The following is a 17460-nucleotide window of genomic DNA, read 5'->3' as shown; positions in this document are numbered from 1 at the left end:
ACTGGTTTCGACTGGTTATGGCGATTTAGTGTCCTGTGCAGAGGGAGCTAAACGCAAAAGTGTGATTCATTTTCTTCGTTTTCTGACAAAAGTAAAAACACCTCCGTAACGTCGAGTGACGCAGAGAGACCCTTGAGAGCAGTCAAAATTATTCTCTATTAGCCTTCATTGGCTGTCATTTATAGCAAAGTGGCGGGGGGATGTATATGCGACATTAGGGAAGTCACCGAGACGCGACGTTACGGAGGAAACACTAAACTATTAATTCTCCTCTTTGCTAACCTTCTGAAAACAGCTACTAACAATTTTAATGTTCTAACTTGGTTTATTTCGTTTTCGTTACTGGTTCTGCTAAAGACGTTCTAAAAATCATGATTTTTCAAGTAGGCTCATTTATCAGCCAATATTTAAAAGAATCTATATACTCTCTCTCTCCCTAATTTTTGAAACAGGACCTGCCAAGAACATACATTCTTTTTCAAGGTCATCCAAAGGATTCTTCAGATTCACTATATTATCAGGGAGGAAATGAGAGTGCTCACGCTCGGGGTTTTAGTGTCCCCACTTTTCCTGCATCATCTTTTTAGCCTGGAACAGAACCTGCATCATCTTTTTAGCCTGGATCAGAACCTTTTAGACTGGATCCACTCGGGCATTATTTGGAATCCGCTGCTAATGATGCAGGCAAGAAGATGCAGGTTCTAGTCCAGGCTAAAAAGATGATGCAGGTTCTGGTCCAGGCTAAAAATTAGACTAGGGGGCAGCAATAGTGCCCGGTATAGACCGGGGACATTAAAATCCCGGGCGTGAGCACTCTCATTTCCTCTCTGATATTATACAAGCAGCTAGCACCAGCAACAACGAACAAGAATTGTATGGAAAGAAGCGACCACGGTTGCCAACAGTAAAACACCAATAACAATGACTTCAAGAAGCTACCCTGCACCATCCTAACTCGTGAAACAACCTAACTCGTGACCTACGAAGTCTACCAATTCTTTCTCAGGTACACCGAAGGTGCACTTCAGGTTACTCTGATTGCAGAAGCTACACAGTTCTAGCATCAGCGGCTGGGTAAGAAGCGATCTGCCAAGAATTGCCCTCGTACCCCGTGCAAGTTTGAATAGATAGATAGATAGATAGATAGATTTAGAGATAGAGTATACGCTAAGAATAGATGGAGTACGAAACGAGTACCCGGTGCAGTCGTGTATGGACCAGGTGGTGTTAAATCTATGCGGTACGTTACCCTGAGGCTGGATCTGCGTCTATCGACCGTGCCAGTGTGATTAGCCGTCATGTGGAGGGCCGAGAGGGAGCTCTGATGATGCTGAAGATGCAGCGCCCTGCTTCCACGACCGAGGCTACCCCCTGCGCTCACGGTGCTCATCGGACGACCCCCGCCGCTGCTGTTCCTCGGGACCACCTCCAGCTGACTTCTACGCACACGCACACCACGCTTCATGCACGCCTTTCTGCGTACACGCACTCCTCAGACCCGCTTATATGCACACACCCCCTTTGGTGACACCGCGGACACACACACGTTCGGCACAGTTTGCAGCGAACCTCTTTCTCTTTATTTTTCTGCGCCGTCCCCCTTTCCCCCTTGTCGGTACGATAGTGCTCACCTAAGTTTGCTGAATCTTAGCTAAAACTTACACTCAGCGTTGTCAGATCGACGGATTTCTGGGATATACAGGGTGTTTCACCTAACTCGAGCATCGCGAAGGTCGTATGACAAGGTCGTTGGATTCGTCTTGACCTTTATATGATATATAGCGATCATAAAAATATATCGTTCCATTTAAAAAAACTTCGATGACCTTGAAATCTCAAAACCTTGAAAAAATTTGTTTGCCTATCATAATATTTGCCCCTCTGAACCAAATTATATTTTTCTCTGAAATCTTCTTCTATCATAAAAAACAAGCGAGATATTTTAGATGCTCGAGTGAGGTGAAACTCTCCGTAACTGTGGCAAAGGTCTCCACCGTAACTGTCAACATTTTATCCTCACTACTGGGGGGGTCCCCCTTGGAACCAGTCGGGCGGTAAACACGCTCGACGACCGTAGACAGTAGGGGTCCAGTATCGGTGAGACTCATACAAATAGCATAATTAAGTATGATTGATATGCACGAAGACTATAATAGTAGGCCAATTCACGTCGTGTTTGGGCTCGTTTTAATCGGAAGAATCTCAACGATCCATCGGTACTATGTTTGAACAGGTAAGACAAAAATGAGTGAATTTGAAATTTTCTTTCTTGCGGTTCCTAAACTTTGCAAATTTCAGTGAGCACTACTGTATCAAGCTCGAGCACCCTTTCGTGACGGGACGTGGGGTGCTTCTTCAGGGGGTGCGAATCGAGGATTTTTTTTGCTATTATTATAGTTGCTGGTGTGGTGAACGGGAATGTGGTCGAGCAGAGTTGGGCAATAGTTTAGGGTGTCGATTATCGATTTCAGAAAATTCTCACAAAATCAAAATAGTTTAATTAACCCTTGATTACTCGTATAGGGCACTTATGATCCCATGTAGGCAATTGTGGGGGAGATGATGAGCGAGTAAGTGAAGGTTAATGAAACTGAAATTTTTTCATAGTGGATGCTACTTTAACCCCTTTGCATTCTCTATTCTAAAAGTATCGTAAGTCTCTCTGTCGTGAAAGTAAATTTTTTAAAAAACGAAATACGGGTAAATATGTAAAGAGTAACAAAGATACTGATTTTTTGATTTTAGGTCTCGGGGTTGGAGGAGGTTTTTCGTATAAAAAGAAAACAGTGCATAGGACGTGAGGGGGGTAAGATTAGAAATCGTTTTGGCACACAAAATCTATCGTGATCGATAAACATTCGAAATTGAAGGCTCGCTGCAAGTGCTCGACGTTAGGATCAGATCGATCATAATGAATATCTAGTTACAACATAAATATACATACACAAGCATTTTGTGCACCATTGATATATATATATGTATATATAGAAGAATGTATATATGATGTTCGCTGGACACCGGATGCGCAGGATCGTCCGCGGAGGATCGACCGAGACGCAATCGGGACCAACTGGTCAATTGGAATAAACACCGAACAGTCAAAAATGTAAATATCAAAGTTGGCAAATCAGAAAAAGGTAAAAGGAACCATAATGCATACTGGTGTAATCCATGGTTACATATCAAATCAATACAACAACCATACACGTCTGTGTTCACTGCTTCCCTTCATTTTACCGAGTAATCAAAAACACTGAAAATATTCAAACTCAAATTTTGGGAAGAATATCCTTGCAAATTCACTTTATAAATATCGAGATTTAGGAGCATCCAACGCTGGCGAGAACTATCCACAATGCCCGTACAAACTTGTTCGAAAACTTCCGGTCCAGCGCCATTTTGCTTTGTCCCCATTACTCCAATCCGTTTCCATAGCCCCTGTGCATTTAATCGAATGAATATTATAATTAGACTGCGGATCTTTGTGCAAAATAAAATTTTTACACATCAGTTGCAATTTATAAGAACTAAGCAAAAATTTATTTTGCTCATTAATAATTTTTATATGTTAGAAACACTATATCGACATTGTTAAACTCTTTAAGAAAGTTTGCTAACATCCTGCGAATTAAAAAGGAGCTTCTGACCTCTGGTGTTAAACAGACAAACTTTAAGGAAAGACAAAGCTAGAAGATGACCTCTGAAGTGGCGCTCGGAGAGAGGATGATCCTCAAAATTCTAAGCTCATGTTTTGTATAGAAACTTATGCGTTTTGTTCAGAGTAGTGTGCCGACTAGGCGATAGCTTTAATATTGGAGAAACTCTAAAGACAAAGGCAAAGTGAGGAGGTGCGCTCACAGGTGGCGCGGAGGATGGTTCCCGAGATTCTCGAGATCATGTTTTCGATTATAACTTATGTGTTTTGTCAAGGCAGTATTCCAAATGGCTCGGCATTTCTTATTAGACGTAAAGACAGGGGCAAAGCAAGGAGGTGGACTCTCCACAGGTGGCGCTCAGCTCTAGGATCCTCTAGGATGGTCCTCGAGATCAGGTTTCCGATCATAACTTATGTATTTACTTCGGAGTAGATTGGTCGATAGCTTTAATATGAAAGAAACTCTAAAGACAGGGGCAACGCAAGGAGGTGGACTCTCAGGTGGCGCTCAGCAAGAGGATGGTCCTCGCGATTCTCGAGTTCAGGTTTTTCCGATGGTAACTTATGTGTTATCCTCAGGGCAGTGTCCGAAATGTTTCGGCCAGGGATCACACCAGAATTACTAATATTAACATGTGCTGTACATAGCGCAGTGCAGTGCAGGCGGCAGCTGTGGGCTACGGCTCAGCTATGAAAGACATTACCGATGGATCCGCGATCGAGTGGACTGCAGACCCAGCGAATTAGCTGCAGTGCCGAGTACAATGTTTCAAGAACCATTTCATCCGGGTATGTTTGTATATGTACATTATGTCGACTGTACTGTACTGTATTTACGTGTGTGTATTCCCGATATATCCAAGTATGGCGTGTGTATTACGGATGAGAGTACTTAGGCTACGGGACGGGTCCCGAGCGACCCCGACCCGACTTAGGCCCGCAACGTTTGCCGAATTGGTCGGGGTTGCCGAGACCCTGCGTGTACATTTACCTCAATGCGAATCGATCATTCGATCATGATCGTCACTCCGGTCTTTCTCAGAACCTTCGTGACGGGTCTGATGTCTGATGTCGATGTCTGAATGAACTTATGTAACGAGCAGCGACCTTTTCTTTTTTTTTTAGGAGCCCAAATAGCATCGGGAGCTTAGATTTATGGTATTGTACAGTGGTCCCTCGTTACAAGCACGCCATGGAGTTGATCGAGTGAATTTTGGCTTGGTGCACGAAAAATAAAATTGTGAAATCGAAGCAGTATAGTGACCTCTAGCATGATTGTAGTCTCGTGGATTTACTGAAATCAGTTCTGAGGATTGCACTAATTTTATCGATGGTGCACCAAGTGCACAAAATTTGCGTTTGCAGCAGTTCTCAGTGATTGTTCTTAACTCCGCAGGGACCGGCGGTCGAACCTCGTTATGTGCGCGTCTCCAGGCGCTCTTAACGAGGGAACACTGTACCTTCGCGTACGCGTGCTCCGTTCTCTCACACTTCTCTCTCAATTGTAAACAATTACTCGATTATTTACAATCTCCCGCCGTTAAGAATGCTTCATCTTAAACGATACCGATGCGGACTATTTAGTATAAGCTTGCCGGTTGCTATAGTTATTTACAGACGTCTCGGGACACGATAAATAATGTTCGAGCCACGTCGTCTCTCGAACGTAGAACGTTGTAGCGATCGTTTACGATATACTTCGAAAGTAGAAACCCTGAAAAAATCGAGGCCTGTAACACTTCTACCGCGACTTTATACAATAACAAACGTCCTCGAAGCTAATCGCGTGGTGCCACCACTGTTTTTCACGAGGATCGAAATAATTGACAGTGACTCAACGAACGTTTCCCTACGTATAGCTCTACCTATAGAAGACGATAAAAAAAGGACCCGCGAGATTTGATATTATACATAGATAGTCTCTAAAACGTCGTCCGTGCCGGAAGTGGCGGTTTCATTTTGACTTCGAGCGCGATCGTTAACCGGTGTACAATCGACAAGCTGCGACGTCGGTGCTCGAACGAACACGAAATCTGTTTGAAGTAACCTGTTGCGTGGCCCGAGCTCGAGAGGACACCGGGACACGCGTTAAACACGTCCAACTTGTTGCCATTAGTTTGCGCATGAACTGCTTGACGATGTTTTTATTGGTCGCGAAGTTAGGGTGGACCGAGGACAGTAGTAGCACGTCGAGTATCTCAAAAGATTAGTAATGGTTCTTAACGCAAATTTGTTATACGTGGATTTGTATGCAAAATCGTCTAGGGTAATTGCAAGACACAGCAGTACATACGGTGAAGTCTCGATCTAAGCCCAATCCTCGGTTCCGTGCTGTGACATAGATCGTGTAGGGCTACTATTTTCTTGTGACCGCGTCTTGGCCCCTCGCGGCGTATGCCCCCCAGTGGAGAGGATAGGCGAACTAACTAAGATCGTGTAGCTCCATTCGGTTTAGATCAAGACTTTACCGTAGGTATCCATTTCTTTTCCGAGTTGGAAATAATCCAACAGTATTTTCAAGTTCTCCAAATGTTCCTACTGCATTTGATCTTCTCATTTCTGCCATAAACGCATAAAATCCGCAGTCTAATTAAATGCGACGAGTAGACTATTTATGTAGATTTATGACAAAAATGAGTATGCAATTTAAAGCACTGGACACGTTAGAAAATTTAAAAACAGCGTATTAATTTCAGCTTCATAAGATAATTGGTGGAAGAAAGAAATTTTTATTTGACTCCTGTGGCTTGCAGTCGATGCAAACATTTTATATTTTGCATAAAGATCCGCAGTCTAGAGACATGTAGACATACATTCATACATTCTGTTAGCAGATATGCAATCGGCATGTACAAAGAGGAAAATAACTCTTTGATACTCAGTGAGTTTTTCTTACTGATTGAAAATTGCAATACAAAGGCTTCCTTTGTAAATATGTGCTCTTTCTTTATTTTAATCTTTAATTCGAGCTCTTTTGAAGCAGTGCTGATCGTTACTTTGCGCTCTTGAGCGTCTGTCTCGTTAGCCAGAATTTATTATTCAAAGTTCATAAGTTCAAAAGGGAGAAGATTAGAACAGAACATAACGAAGGACGGGGGAAAATACTGAAGAAAAATGTTGGACTGCAGTGGAAAGAGAAGAATTCTTTTAGCAGCTACGGAAAAAAGAAATAATGAGTCTACTGATGAAGAAGATGAAGAATATTACTGTGTTGCTTGCACGAAATAACACAAACAAGCCGAATGAAAAATGGATGTGTTGAAAGTAAAAATTGGACTCGTGAAGAATGTAGTAGCTAAAACGTTTCCTTCATCAGCTACAATTACGATAACTGCAGTAACAATCACACATTTTATTTCCTAATATTTTGCAAAGCTAAATTGATGTTACCCTGCTTCTCTTTTTCATTAATATCATCACTTGATCCAAAGTGAAATTACTGTCTCTCAATAATCTTAAATAAATAGGTACCATTTCTCACATAATTCTACTTTAAAATTAAAGTGTTGCTACTGCCCAGGATCGACCCTTTGGATAGTTTAGCTTCTATCTGTATATCGATGATTTTTCCGTGCCATTTCATGAAGGGCAACGTCCCCCGATGAGGATCTCTCGAGCAAGGATAGTTGAAATGGAAACGCGAGAACGATGAATCGTGTTTTCGGGGTCGATCTCGTTATGTCGATTAGTGAGCGTTGTCCAATGTCGCCTCGGGATGATAGAAGACTGAGTACCTTGCTGGAACGACGAGGGCTTCCAGTTCGGCGGTCAGGTGCCGTCTGATCATCTGTTTAGCTGGTGGTATTCCCAAGGCTGTGGCCATCGTGTCGCCGGTGAAGGATGGCTCCAGCACGACCAGGGCACCGTGCACACCGGAATCTAGTTTTGGATGTTAATCAGTCTTCCTATCTTTCGAAACGAGTCGAAGAACGGGGTCACTGCGACTACAAAAATGGCACCTTGTTTAGGCAACTTTTCCCGCGACCAAATTGGAGGAATACCTCATTGAATCTAGATTTGACCTATTTCTTTTTACACTAGAGACGCATTGGTCTGCGAATCTTCATGGTCCGGATATAATTTTGAAATGGGAAATTTGTTCATTCGGAGAAATTTATAGCAATTTTGGTCTAGTTGTAATACGAGAAATCTTAGGGCTAGAAGAACACATTTTTTCTTTACTTTAGCTGTATCTTCTTTTACTGATACTAGTAAAATAGGTATTGAGACTTATTCACGAAAGTGCCATTTTTGTAGAATATTTCGTAAAAGTACCATTTTTGTAGATTATTTCATAAAAGTACTATTTTTGTAGAATATTTCGTAAAAGTACCATTTTTGTAGATTATGTCATAAAAGTGCCATTTTTGTAGATTATTTCATAAAAGTACCATTTTTGTAGATTATGTCATAAAAGTGTCATTTTTGTCAAATATTTCATAAAAGTGCCATTTTTGTAGAATATTTTATGAAAGTGCCATTTTTGTAGAATATTTCGTAAAAGTACCATTTTTGTAGATTATGTCATAAAAGTGCCATTTTTGTAGAATATTTCGTAAAAGTACCATTTTTGTAGATTATGTCATAAAAGTGCCATTTTTGCAGATTATTTCATAAAAGTACCATTTTTGTAGATTATGTCATAAAAGTGTCATTTTTGTAGATTATTTTATAAAAGTGCCATTTTTGTAGGATATTTTCACAGAAGTCTGTACCAAAGAGCACTTTGTTTGTGAGATCGTCGAGTGAATAATAAAATGAAAATGATTCCGCATTAATAATTTCAATATTTTCTTACAATTAGGAGCAGTTATAGGCAGAGTATACTACGTATGAATAGAAAACGGTTCCAGATTGCAAGATCTGTTTCTTGCTTGTTTCAATTAATCTAGAAATTAGTGAAATACGATCGCTGGTGGATTATGCAATGAAAATCCGTATTTTCAAGGTATCAACAAATTGAAATGAGAAAACGAAGGTGAATAGATTTCCTTCGAATACTGGAACGAGCGTATAGATAGAATCATTTGTCCCTTTCGATGGTTGCAGCGGCTAATTATGGACGTACCTTTCAAGTTCTCAGCGTATTCAGTTAGATCGATGTTCCTCGCCCACCGAATGAACCTCTGGTTCGTCCAAACCAGAGGATCCGTGTCGACCTGCTCGCACTGGTGTCTTCTGATTGCTAATGCCTGTCGGGGAATACGATTAACAGTGTCCTTTGAGCGTAGCCATAATCAAATTTACAGTAAATGAACACAGTCGTGCTGTATGCATTCCTTAAATACTAGACCGGCTAAAAAATTTGGCCACATTTCCCAAAAGAATTTAGAGACAACTTGAGTAACTACTGGGGTTGCTGTAATCCTATTCCATTGAGTGAAAATAAAAATTAACTGTGCTCAGAGATTGTAAGATTGAAAGTTTCCTCAGAGATTGAACTATGTGTTGACCATTTTGTTTGGTACCGCTCTGACATCTTTCACTGTTTAATAGATTTTACTCAGGCAGTTTTGTAGATGTAGAATTTTGAATTTATGGATGCAAATTTTCTATTAAAATATTTGACACATAACATATTTCTTGTGAATATAAAGTCAAACTTTGTACATTAAAATCGACGAATCTCTATATGAATATCCCGCACGTTGTGGGACGTCCAATTTAATATATTAATTGAGAAGTAGTTTTTTCAGTCTCAAAAAGAAATTCTTTTTACCTGACGGTCGTAGTTGAGCATCCGCAGCAAATGGATGCCGTGCACGATGCTGGCTTGATGGAACTTCCTGGTGACACCGAGCAGCTTCTCGAGCTCCTTTTTGCCAAGGTGATCGAGCATCCTGGCGTCCACCATATTGGTAGCGAAGCTCTCGGAATATTGTGCGAGTCCAAGGTCTGGCAGCCACTCGGAGCTGACCCACGTGTGACCTAGTTGAGCAATGCATGGATACCGAACTAGACTCGGATGTCGATGCTCCTCGATAGCTAAACGTAATTTCTTTCTGTGAAGGGGGTGCGTCACACCTAATCCTGCCTCCAATTCTGCGTCGCTGAGCTCCAGCAGTACCTAAACAATTTTCAACAGTTAACAACAGGACTTCTTCGATTCACCATACAGGGTCCTAGATAGGTCCCTTGTGGCCATTGCTGCCCTAAACACTTTTCAACGACTGAAAATAGGGCTTCTCCGATTTAATATACAATAGATCCTTTGAGGCCATTGCTAGATCCCTAAACGTTGCTATGATAAAGGAACGCATTATGCACAGTGTTTTCGACAGGAAGTGATGCTACAGTAAATATAATCAAGAGAAATTGAGGGCATGATCCGAACGAGGATTTAAATTGTCTGCTACTGATACTTGTTTTGTATTTAATTATTTTAGCTTGTATTTAGTATACTAGTATTTATTTGCGTACTATAAACAGCGCTTTTGACAGGAGTCGATGTTTAACCGGGCTTCGTTTGACAAGATTTACCTTTCCAGACTTGACGTTCTCGGCGCATCGCGGACCATACTGCGGCATCCCGAGAGCAACCTCTAACCATGCTAACACCGTCGGTGCCCTCCATCGTTCCATAGGCACGGATGCGGCTTCTCTAAGTAAACGAAGTTTCTCTGCGTAACCTTCCTCGGTAAGAGGTGACCATGATCTATATGGATCGAAGCCGTCGGAGCCCTCGTTGCTTCCGCTCCCACCGCTCGAGTTGTTTGCAGCCTTTCGATGCCGGGAACGGGCGAACACTCTGAAAGCCCGATTTAAAATGCGGTTTTCAAACTCCGCAGACTCTCGAGCTACCTATTTTATCACCATCGTGGCCATTTTCGTGCTGCCATTTCCATACGATTTTAATTTCATAGTGACTGCGGCTGTCGCAGTTATTATAAACGGACTGAGCCATTTTGGTCAGAAATGTGATTGTACGGACAAATTTTTAAGTGAAGTACTAATCTCGCTACTACTGTGGCCATTTTCTGTATGCTGTAGTTATTACAATATACTCATTTAAATTTGCACAGCTTGAGATCCAGAAGTAAAATTCTTGCCTAAAGATTAGACACTTCAGAAGGATTTCGTGAGCGTAAAAATATAATTTTCAAATTCAGTAATTTTCATCCTACCTTCTCGAATGCGATACCAGTGAATTGTCGAGATTCTTCCGATTAAAACGAGCCCAAACACGACGTAAATCGGTCCACTTTTATAGACTTCGAATATAGCAATCACTCCTATGTTCTTAATTATGTTATTTACATGAAGCGTGCAAAACTAGTCCGATGTACGTCGTGTTTGGGCTCGTTTCAATCAGAAAAATCTCAGCAAGCCATCGGTGCTACGTTTGAAAAGGTTCGACAAGAAAACTGAATTTGAAATTTTTTTTATTGCATAATTACCTTTTACTCCGCCGAGTTCGGGGCACTGGGAGAAGAGTGGGGGTGGGTCGTGCAAATTTATGTATAAGAGAGTTAGATCATTTAAGCGAGCACTACTCTGTGTATATATAGAATGATCAGAACAGTTCACAGAGGTTCGAATATCGCTGTGTGCTCGCGAACGGCGGCTCTCACCTGGAAATAGAACCCCACGTGCCTCCTCGGGTCGCTGAAGAACGCGAATGCGCGGCAGGTGCCGCGATAGGTGTGTTTTGTTTGCTTCTCCTCGGTTCGGATTCCAACGGGCTCGACAGCTGTTCCACCGATCGCGATAACGAGGAGTTGTCCATAGACCTAGAGAACGCGTTCAGGGGTGACAACGTGGGGCTGCAGTCCTTCGGCGTGGTCGCTGCTGAAATTAAACATAAACAGAACCATAGATCATCGACTCGTTTCCCCGTTCCCGCGGCTAACGCAATATTATCGCACTCTGGAAATTGACCCCTTGCTTCATAACATTTTCGCTAACCCCTTCTGCAAGAATCACTTCGTTCCTTACAATTTATCCGTGGCAGAATTAATGTTAAATAACCTTCACATTTAATGTAAATCTTCTGCATGCATTCATTACTGTACAGTAGTTTTTGTTTATACTTTCGTTTATTGCCAGTTTGCGGCCAGCCTTTTCTAGCCATTCCCTGATCGCTTAAACATTATCTGAACATGTACAAATGTTTATAATGTTGTAAAAATGTGTACCATTTTATCCCGAATAGAATAGTTTACTGCGAGGAACATTTCTGCAACGTTCACAGTTAAATCACAAAAAATGTTTCAAGTTAAAAATCTGATTTCTTGAAGCTAGAATTGAGGATAGATTATAAAATTGTTTAAACATGTATAAATGTTCCGAATGTTGTGAAAATGTGTACCATTTTATTCGGGAGAGTCTGCAGAATCGTTTGCGGCAAGAAACATGTTTGTAACTTTCACAGCTAAGTCGCAAAAAACGTTTAAAGTTAAAATTTCTTGAGTTAATCTTCAAATTAGTATTCAATGCATGGAGGCCAATAAGCTGCAAACTATCGGAACAATTTGAGGCGTAAAAATTAGTTGGATATCTCACTGTGAAAGTTAGGCAGGGAAGTGTGTTACTCTCTCCGGCGATCGGCAGCCGAATCGCGAATTACGATTCTCGACTATCTCATCGACTTGGGCATCTCATAAATCAATAGCTCTGCTCGGTAGTCCTCTCGAAAAAGACGAAGAAACGGAAGGAGAGGATGATCGTCGAGTAGAATAAAGAGAGAAGAGAGAAAGAGAAGAGAGGCGCGGAGAGAACAGCCAGACAAAAAGAGGAGCAACGAAGAAAACGAAAGAACAAAACGAACAAAACAGAGTCGGAGAAAGAGAGAAAGAGAGAGAGAGAGAGAGAGAGAGAGAGAGAGAGAGAGGGAGAGAACAGCCAGCCAGACAGAGAGACAGACACAAGCAAGAGGAATCCACTGGACAGTGGAGGACGACGATGAAGAAACGGAAGGAGAGACGACGATCAGCGATTATGTTTGGACACTTACACTGGTATATGTGGGATGGTGCAATGGAGGAAACCACGGAGATGCTGTCCATGTCGAGACCGCTCCCCTCGACCGTAATTGTCGGTGTGCCTGCGCGGAAATGTACAACGTATAGCAAAAAAAAAAAAAGAAAAAAGAAATTTTGCGTTTCAAAACGGGTGTATTGTGATTGTCTCTCGACTTACAGCGAATAGTAAAACATGAGAGAGGGATAGAGGAAGATTTCGTAGCCGAATTTCAATTTCCGTTTCATCATTCCCTCGGTGTGCGTTTTATCTAGATTCCCCGGATTTGACAACGAAAAATGTTTCAGCACCGGCGAAAATACTGCTGTGTTTGAACGTGAGTTTTGTAAACTCGACTGGACACGATCCTGGGAATAGTGCAGTTTTTTGGGGGACAGAATATAACAGACTCGCACATTTTTGTTTGTTCATCCTTTTGTTGAACAATTCCTTCCGAATCTTTTCAGAATAATTTCTTTTAAGTCTTTCAAGAATAATTTCTTTCAAATCTTTCCAGAATAATTTCTGCCAAATCTGTTCAGAGTAATTTCTGTCAAATCTGTTCAGAATAATTTCTTTTATGTCTTTCAAGAATAATATTTTTTAAGTCTTTCAAGAATAATTTCTTTTAAGTCCTTCAAGAATAATTTCTTTTAATTCTTTTAAGAATAATTTCTTTTAAGTCTTTCAAGAATAATTTCTTTTAAGTCCTTCAAGAATAATTTCTTTTAAGTCTTTCAAGAATAATTTCTTTTAATTCTTTCAAGAATAATTTCTTTGAAGTCCTACGAGAATAATTTCTTTGAAGTTCTTCAGGAATAATTACTGTTAGCTTGGAATTTTATGTGTAGACTGGATTAGCGAACGCCATGTGTGAGTCGTTGTGCTTGGAAGGATGCGAAACTGGAGTTGCTAATTAATGTAGCACCGTATCAAGCACTGTTATAGTTGCATGCAAACGAACTTGTACATTATTTTTAATTTCTTCCAAAACGAAATTCTATTTTTCTGTTATAAATGTTTAACCACTAATAATTTTATACGGACGTGTATAGTAGATACTTTTCTGTTGTTTTGTTTTTTAACAATTTATAAACCGCAAAGAAGCTTTAACCAGTTAACTGTGGAATTTAATTTTAAAAATCCCTAACAGGCGCGGAATTAAAATCAAATAATGACGAGTATACACGTCGAACGCAAACCAAATGTCGCTATTATAAATTTTACGAAAAAAGTAAAGCGAAATGAGAAAGAATTACATTTTTATTCGTTAAGAAATTAACATTAGCATCAATCGCATCGCAATAGAGATTTGGTCCGACGTGTATACACGTCAAACGCGTTTAACTGGTTAATCATCGCCACTGTAAAATAACTCGTAGAAGAAGAGGTTAAAGATTTTCTATTAAATAACGAGCCTAATTATTAAACTTATTTAAATCACTATCACTATTAAAAGATTGATTAATCAGAAGAATGACAGAATTCAATTGATTATTTTCTATGTAATCCCTAAATGAAATGATCGGGAATTTTTTAGCATTATTACAACTGCGTAGAATCGCAAAAATAAAAAATGTTTAAAAAGATCAAATCGAAGGATTCGGTTTGCGTTTTTCCGAGTTATATATTGTGTATCGATTTGAGCCATATTCTGTTTGGAAACCGTTTTGTTGGGATGCGTTTTATTTTCATGGCGGCGTTCGCGGAAGGGATATTCGCGGGATTCGCGCGCACGCATGCGATCGGCTGCGAAGTATGTTTGTCCTAGCCGAAATCGATCAATCCGTTTTAATGCACGGACACGGCGAGCCTCTGGCTGAATAATACATGAAGGAAATGCGCTCGATTAACCCGCCACCTACGTTCGGCTAACATTCGCGGTTGACGGAGCTATCTTCTCTCTGTTCCTTTTTCATCTTCATCTTCTTCTTCTTTCTTTTTCCCCTCCCTTTTGCGGCAACGAGCGCGGCCCGACGATCCGACGGGATGCACCGTAATGCACTTTAACTAGGCGATTAATCTTGGCGCTCTCGTCGCACACCTAAGCGCAGAAATCGTTGCGAGCCGCCCTGACATTCGGATGAATAATAATGGCGATTACGTTGTTACGCGTCACTCGACTTCATTCGTCAAGACGATTACCCTCGGATGACTTCTGCGCGATTACGCTGTATTACGGGTTAATTAAAACCGGCACGCTTCGCTCTGGGGCCCTGTTGCTTCAGTATAGTGACAAACGGGCTCTCTTATGTATACTCTGTGGTTCAATAAACATTCTCACATGGCGCGATTTAAATAATTCACGAAGATACAGGTTGATTCATCTACGTTGAATATCTTCTTGACGATGCGAAACAATGTGAGAAAAACGTGAGCTAATTTGAGGAGACAGCTGTAGCATTTTATGCGTTTATGGCAAATATGAGGAAAGATGATATAAGATAGTAAAACAAGCTAAAAGAATTTAAGAAAATATAAATAATTAACACAGTGTGTGAGCAGTGTCTTTTCTGACGACTTGATTGCGCTGGAAAATGAATTTAAAAGTCAGTTAATTTTAATTTAATTCAATTTAATTTTTATTTGAAAATTTTTAGTTGCTGCCTATTTATTTTATTTTATAAAATTTTATTTTCATAACGACTATTTCTTATTTTATGAACCTACTACTTTTAGCATCACTCATTTTATTCCATGAAATGCTATTTTAACCACTGCCATTTATTTCATAAACTTTTATTTTCATTATATCACCATTTACTCAATTTTATAATATGCATTTCAACGGTCATATTGTACGAAACACGTAAGAATTATGACACCGTGTCGAAGGAAGAAATGCTTTTCTATTTTCAGTCTCGTTTTTTGCAATCGATGCAGTAAATTCTAAATTTCCGTAGTCTAGTGAACAGCAAGGAGTTTTTCTCACATAGTTTTTCAAAGGAAGAGACTCGAGATGCATCGACGGTCGCAACAGCTGTCCACCTCGCTCTTGTAACCCATATGTTACGAGTCAGGTGTAAGCGAAATGGGGTAGCAAGCCATTATGGTTCTCCTCTTTCGAACGACAAGCTATAGTATTTACGGAGACAGGTAAAACCCATTTCATGTCGTTACAGTCACCACTGAAAAATTCAATGTATTGTCGAGTCGCGTTCGACACGTAAGGCTAGCTGGAACGAAATGTGATATCGAGGCAAACTCGATAAAGAACCACAAACGGTTAAACAATTTTTCGCGCATTTACTGTACATACACTGCCACGTAAAACATGTACCGTCTATTTAGCACTAAACCTACCGAGCGTGAAAGTATGTATCGCTTGATAAGAATGACAAGATTGAATTTATATAGAAGTTGCGCCATTTTTATTATAATTTATTAAGAAATGTATTCAATAATTTTCCATGAAATGAGTCGTTATAATTTGAAACCGAATGACAAATCGCAGAGCTATACGTACATGGTTTTACTAAATTGTTTATAACTACACTGCGGACTTTATGTACTTATGATAAAAGTGCGAAGATCAAACACAACCGTTAGAAAATGATTAAAATTATTAAAAATACTGTTGTATTATTATCAGCCCATTAATATTGTGAAGAAGAGAGGTGGACGTCCATATAGCGCATATATTGTGCAATTAATTCACACAACTTTATGTACTTATGATAAAAGTGGGAAGATCAAACACAACCGTTAGAAAATGATTAAAATTATTAAAAATACTGTTGTATTATTTTCAGCCCATTAAAATTTTAAAGAAGAGAGGTGGACGTCCATATAGCGCATATATTGTGCAATTAATTCACACAACATTTATTTTGCATAAAAATCCGCAGTCTATTTGTAACACAAATCGAGACATTCGCAGCTCGGTGAAATTCGACAGGCTGATGAACAAGATTGCAGAGATTCAAACTTCACCCTATTCGCGAGGAAAATAGAGTTCTCTTTTCTTCCAACTTCCGCATAAATTCTGCATAAATTGATGCGCGGAGAAGAATCCCAGTCATCCCGATAGTCCGCCAATTCCAGGCTGGGAATAGGCGAACCGAGGAAGTTTGTTCGACCAGTTCGGGATAAAATGAATGCGACTTACCATCGGTGGTGGAGTCGGATAGGTTTCCGCCCACGCTGGTCGCGCCTCCGCTCTCTCGATCGCTCGATCCCCTCACACCGCTGTCCGCGCTGCAACTTCCGCGATCGCCCGCCTGTCCACCGGAAGAGCCTGCACCTGCCGCATTCCCGACGTTCCCAACAGTCACTCCTAGTTCTGTGCTGCCTAATGGCGGTTGAGAATTCATATGAGGGATGATACCACAGCCGCCGCCGCCGCCGCCGCTGCTGCTTCCGGCCCCCGGCGTCGCCGCCCCGTTCACGCTGCCCCGGGGGAACGAGACCAAGGACTCCTGGTCGCTCAAGCAGATACCGCCGCCGCCCCTTTCCGCCAATTGACGCTGCAACTGTTGACAGAAACAGTTCCGTGGAAACAACAGTTCCGGCCCGCCCTTTCTTTCGCATAACTACCCGAACAGCGGCCCGTTCTCGTGAAACGGCCCATAGCTGTCCTGGCCAGAGACTCTTCTCCCACTCTACCTCCTTTTCTCTACTCTTCACCTTTTAACCTCTTAAATACTCCACGCCACTGTGGTGGTTTCCATGGAAAGCGTTAGTATGAACGGTACGCCACTATAGTGGTTCTCCGTGGAAAGCATCAGTTGGCATGGTACGGACCACTATAGTGGCTTTTTTCCCATCCGCGGCAATCCGCACCGTCCCTGGGAGACACAGATTCGGACAAGCGCGTCGTGCTTAACCTCTTAAGCACTGTACGCCAC

The 17460-nt window shown here is 41.1% G+C and overlaps 2 protein-coding genes across 2 annotated transcripts in view; one reads left to right on the top strand and one right to left on the bottom strand.

The window, feature by feature from the left end:
* The window catches only part of Liprin-gamma (liprin protein kazrin), a 199392-nt gene that overhangs the window by 11351 nt on the left and 170581 nt on the right, over window positions 1-17460 (bottom strand). The window contains 8 exon segments of the mRNA XM_076796696.1: window positions 1250-1439; window positions 7390-7534; window positions 8724-8847; window positions 9375-9722; window positions 10136-10403; window positions 11227-11440; window positions 12609-12698; window positions 16722-17085. Coding sequence (XP_076652811.1) covers window positions 1250-1439; window positions 7390-7534; window positions 8724-8847; window positions 9375-9722; window positions 10136-10403; window positions 11227-11440; window positions 12609-12698; window positions 16722-17085 — 1743 coding nt within the window.
* On the top strand, window positions 2542-4790 carry LOC143359035 (uncharacterized). Its single transcript, XM_076796670.1, has 2 exons — window positions 2542-4006; window positions 4157-4790. Exons 1-2 carry the CDS (start codon window positions 3873-3875, stop codon window positions 4347-4349), a joined length of 327 nt encoding a protein of 108 aa, XP_076652785.1. The 5' UTR covers window positions 2542-3872; the 3' UTR covers window positions 4350-4790.

The sequence above is a fragment of the Halictus rubicundus genome, chromosome 1 (genome assembly GCF_050948215.1).
Source record: "Halictus rubicundus isolate RS-2024b chromosome 1, iyHalRubi1_principal, whole genome shotgun sequence".
NCBI classification, from domain to species: domain Eukaryota; kingdom Metazoa; phylum Arthropoda; class Insecta; order Hymenoptera; family Halictidae; genus Halictus; species Halictus rubicundus.
The sequence above is the reverse complement of the archived record's forward strand: the minus strand, read 5'-3'. Positions and strand labels throughout refer to the sequence as shown.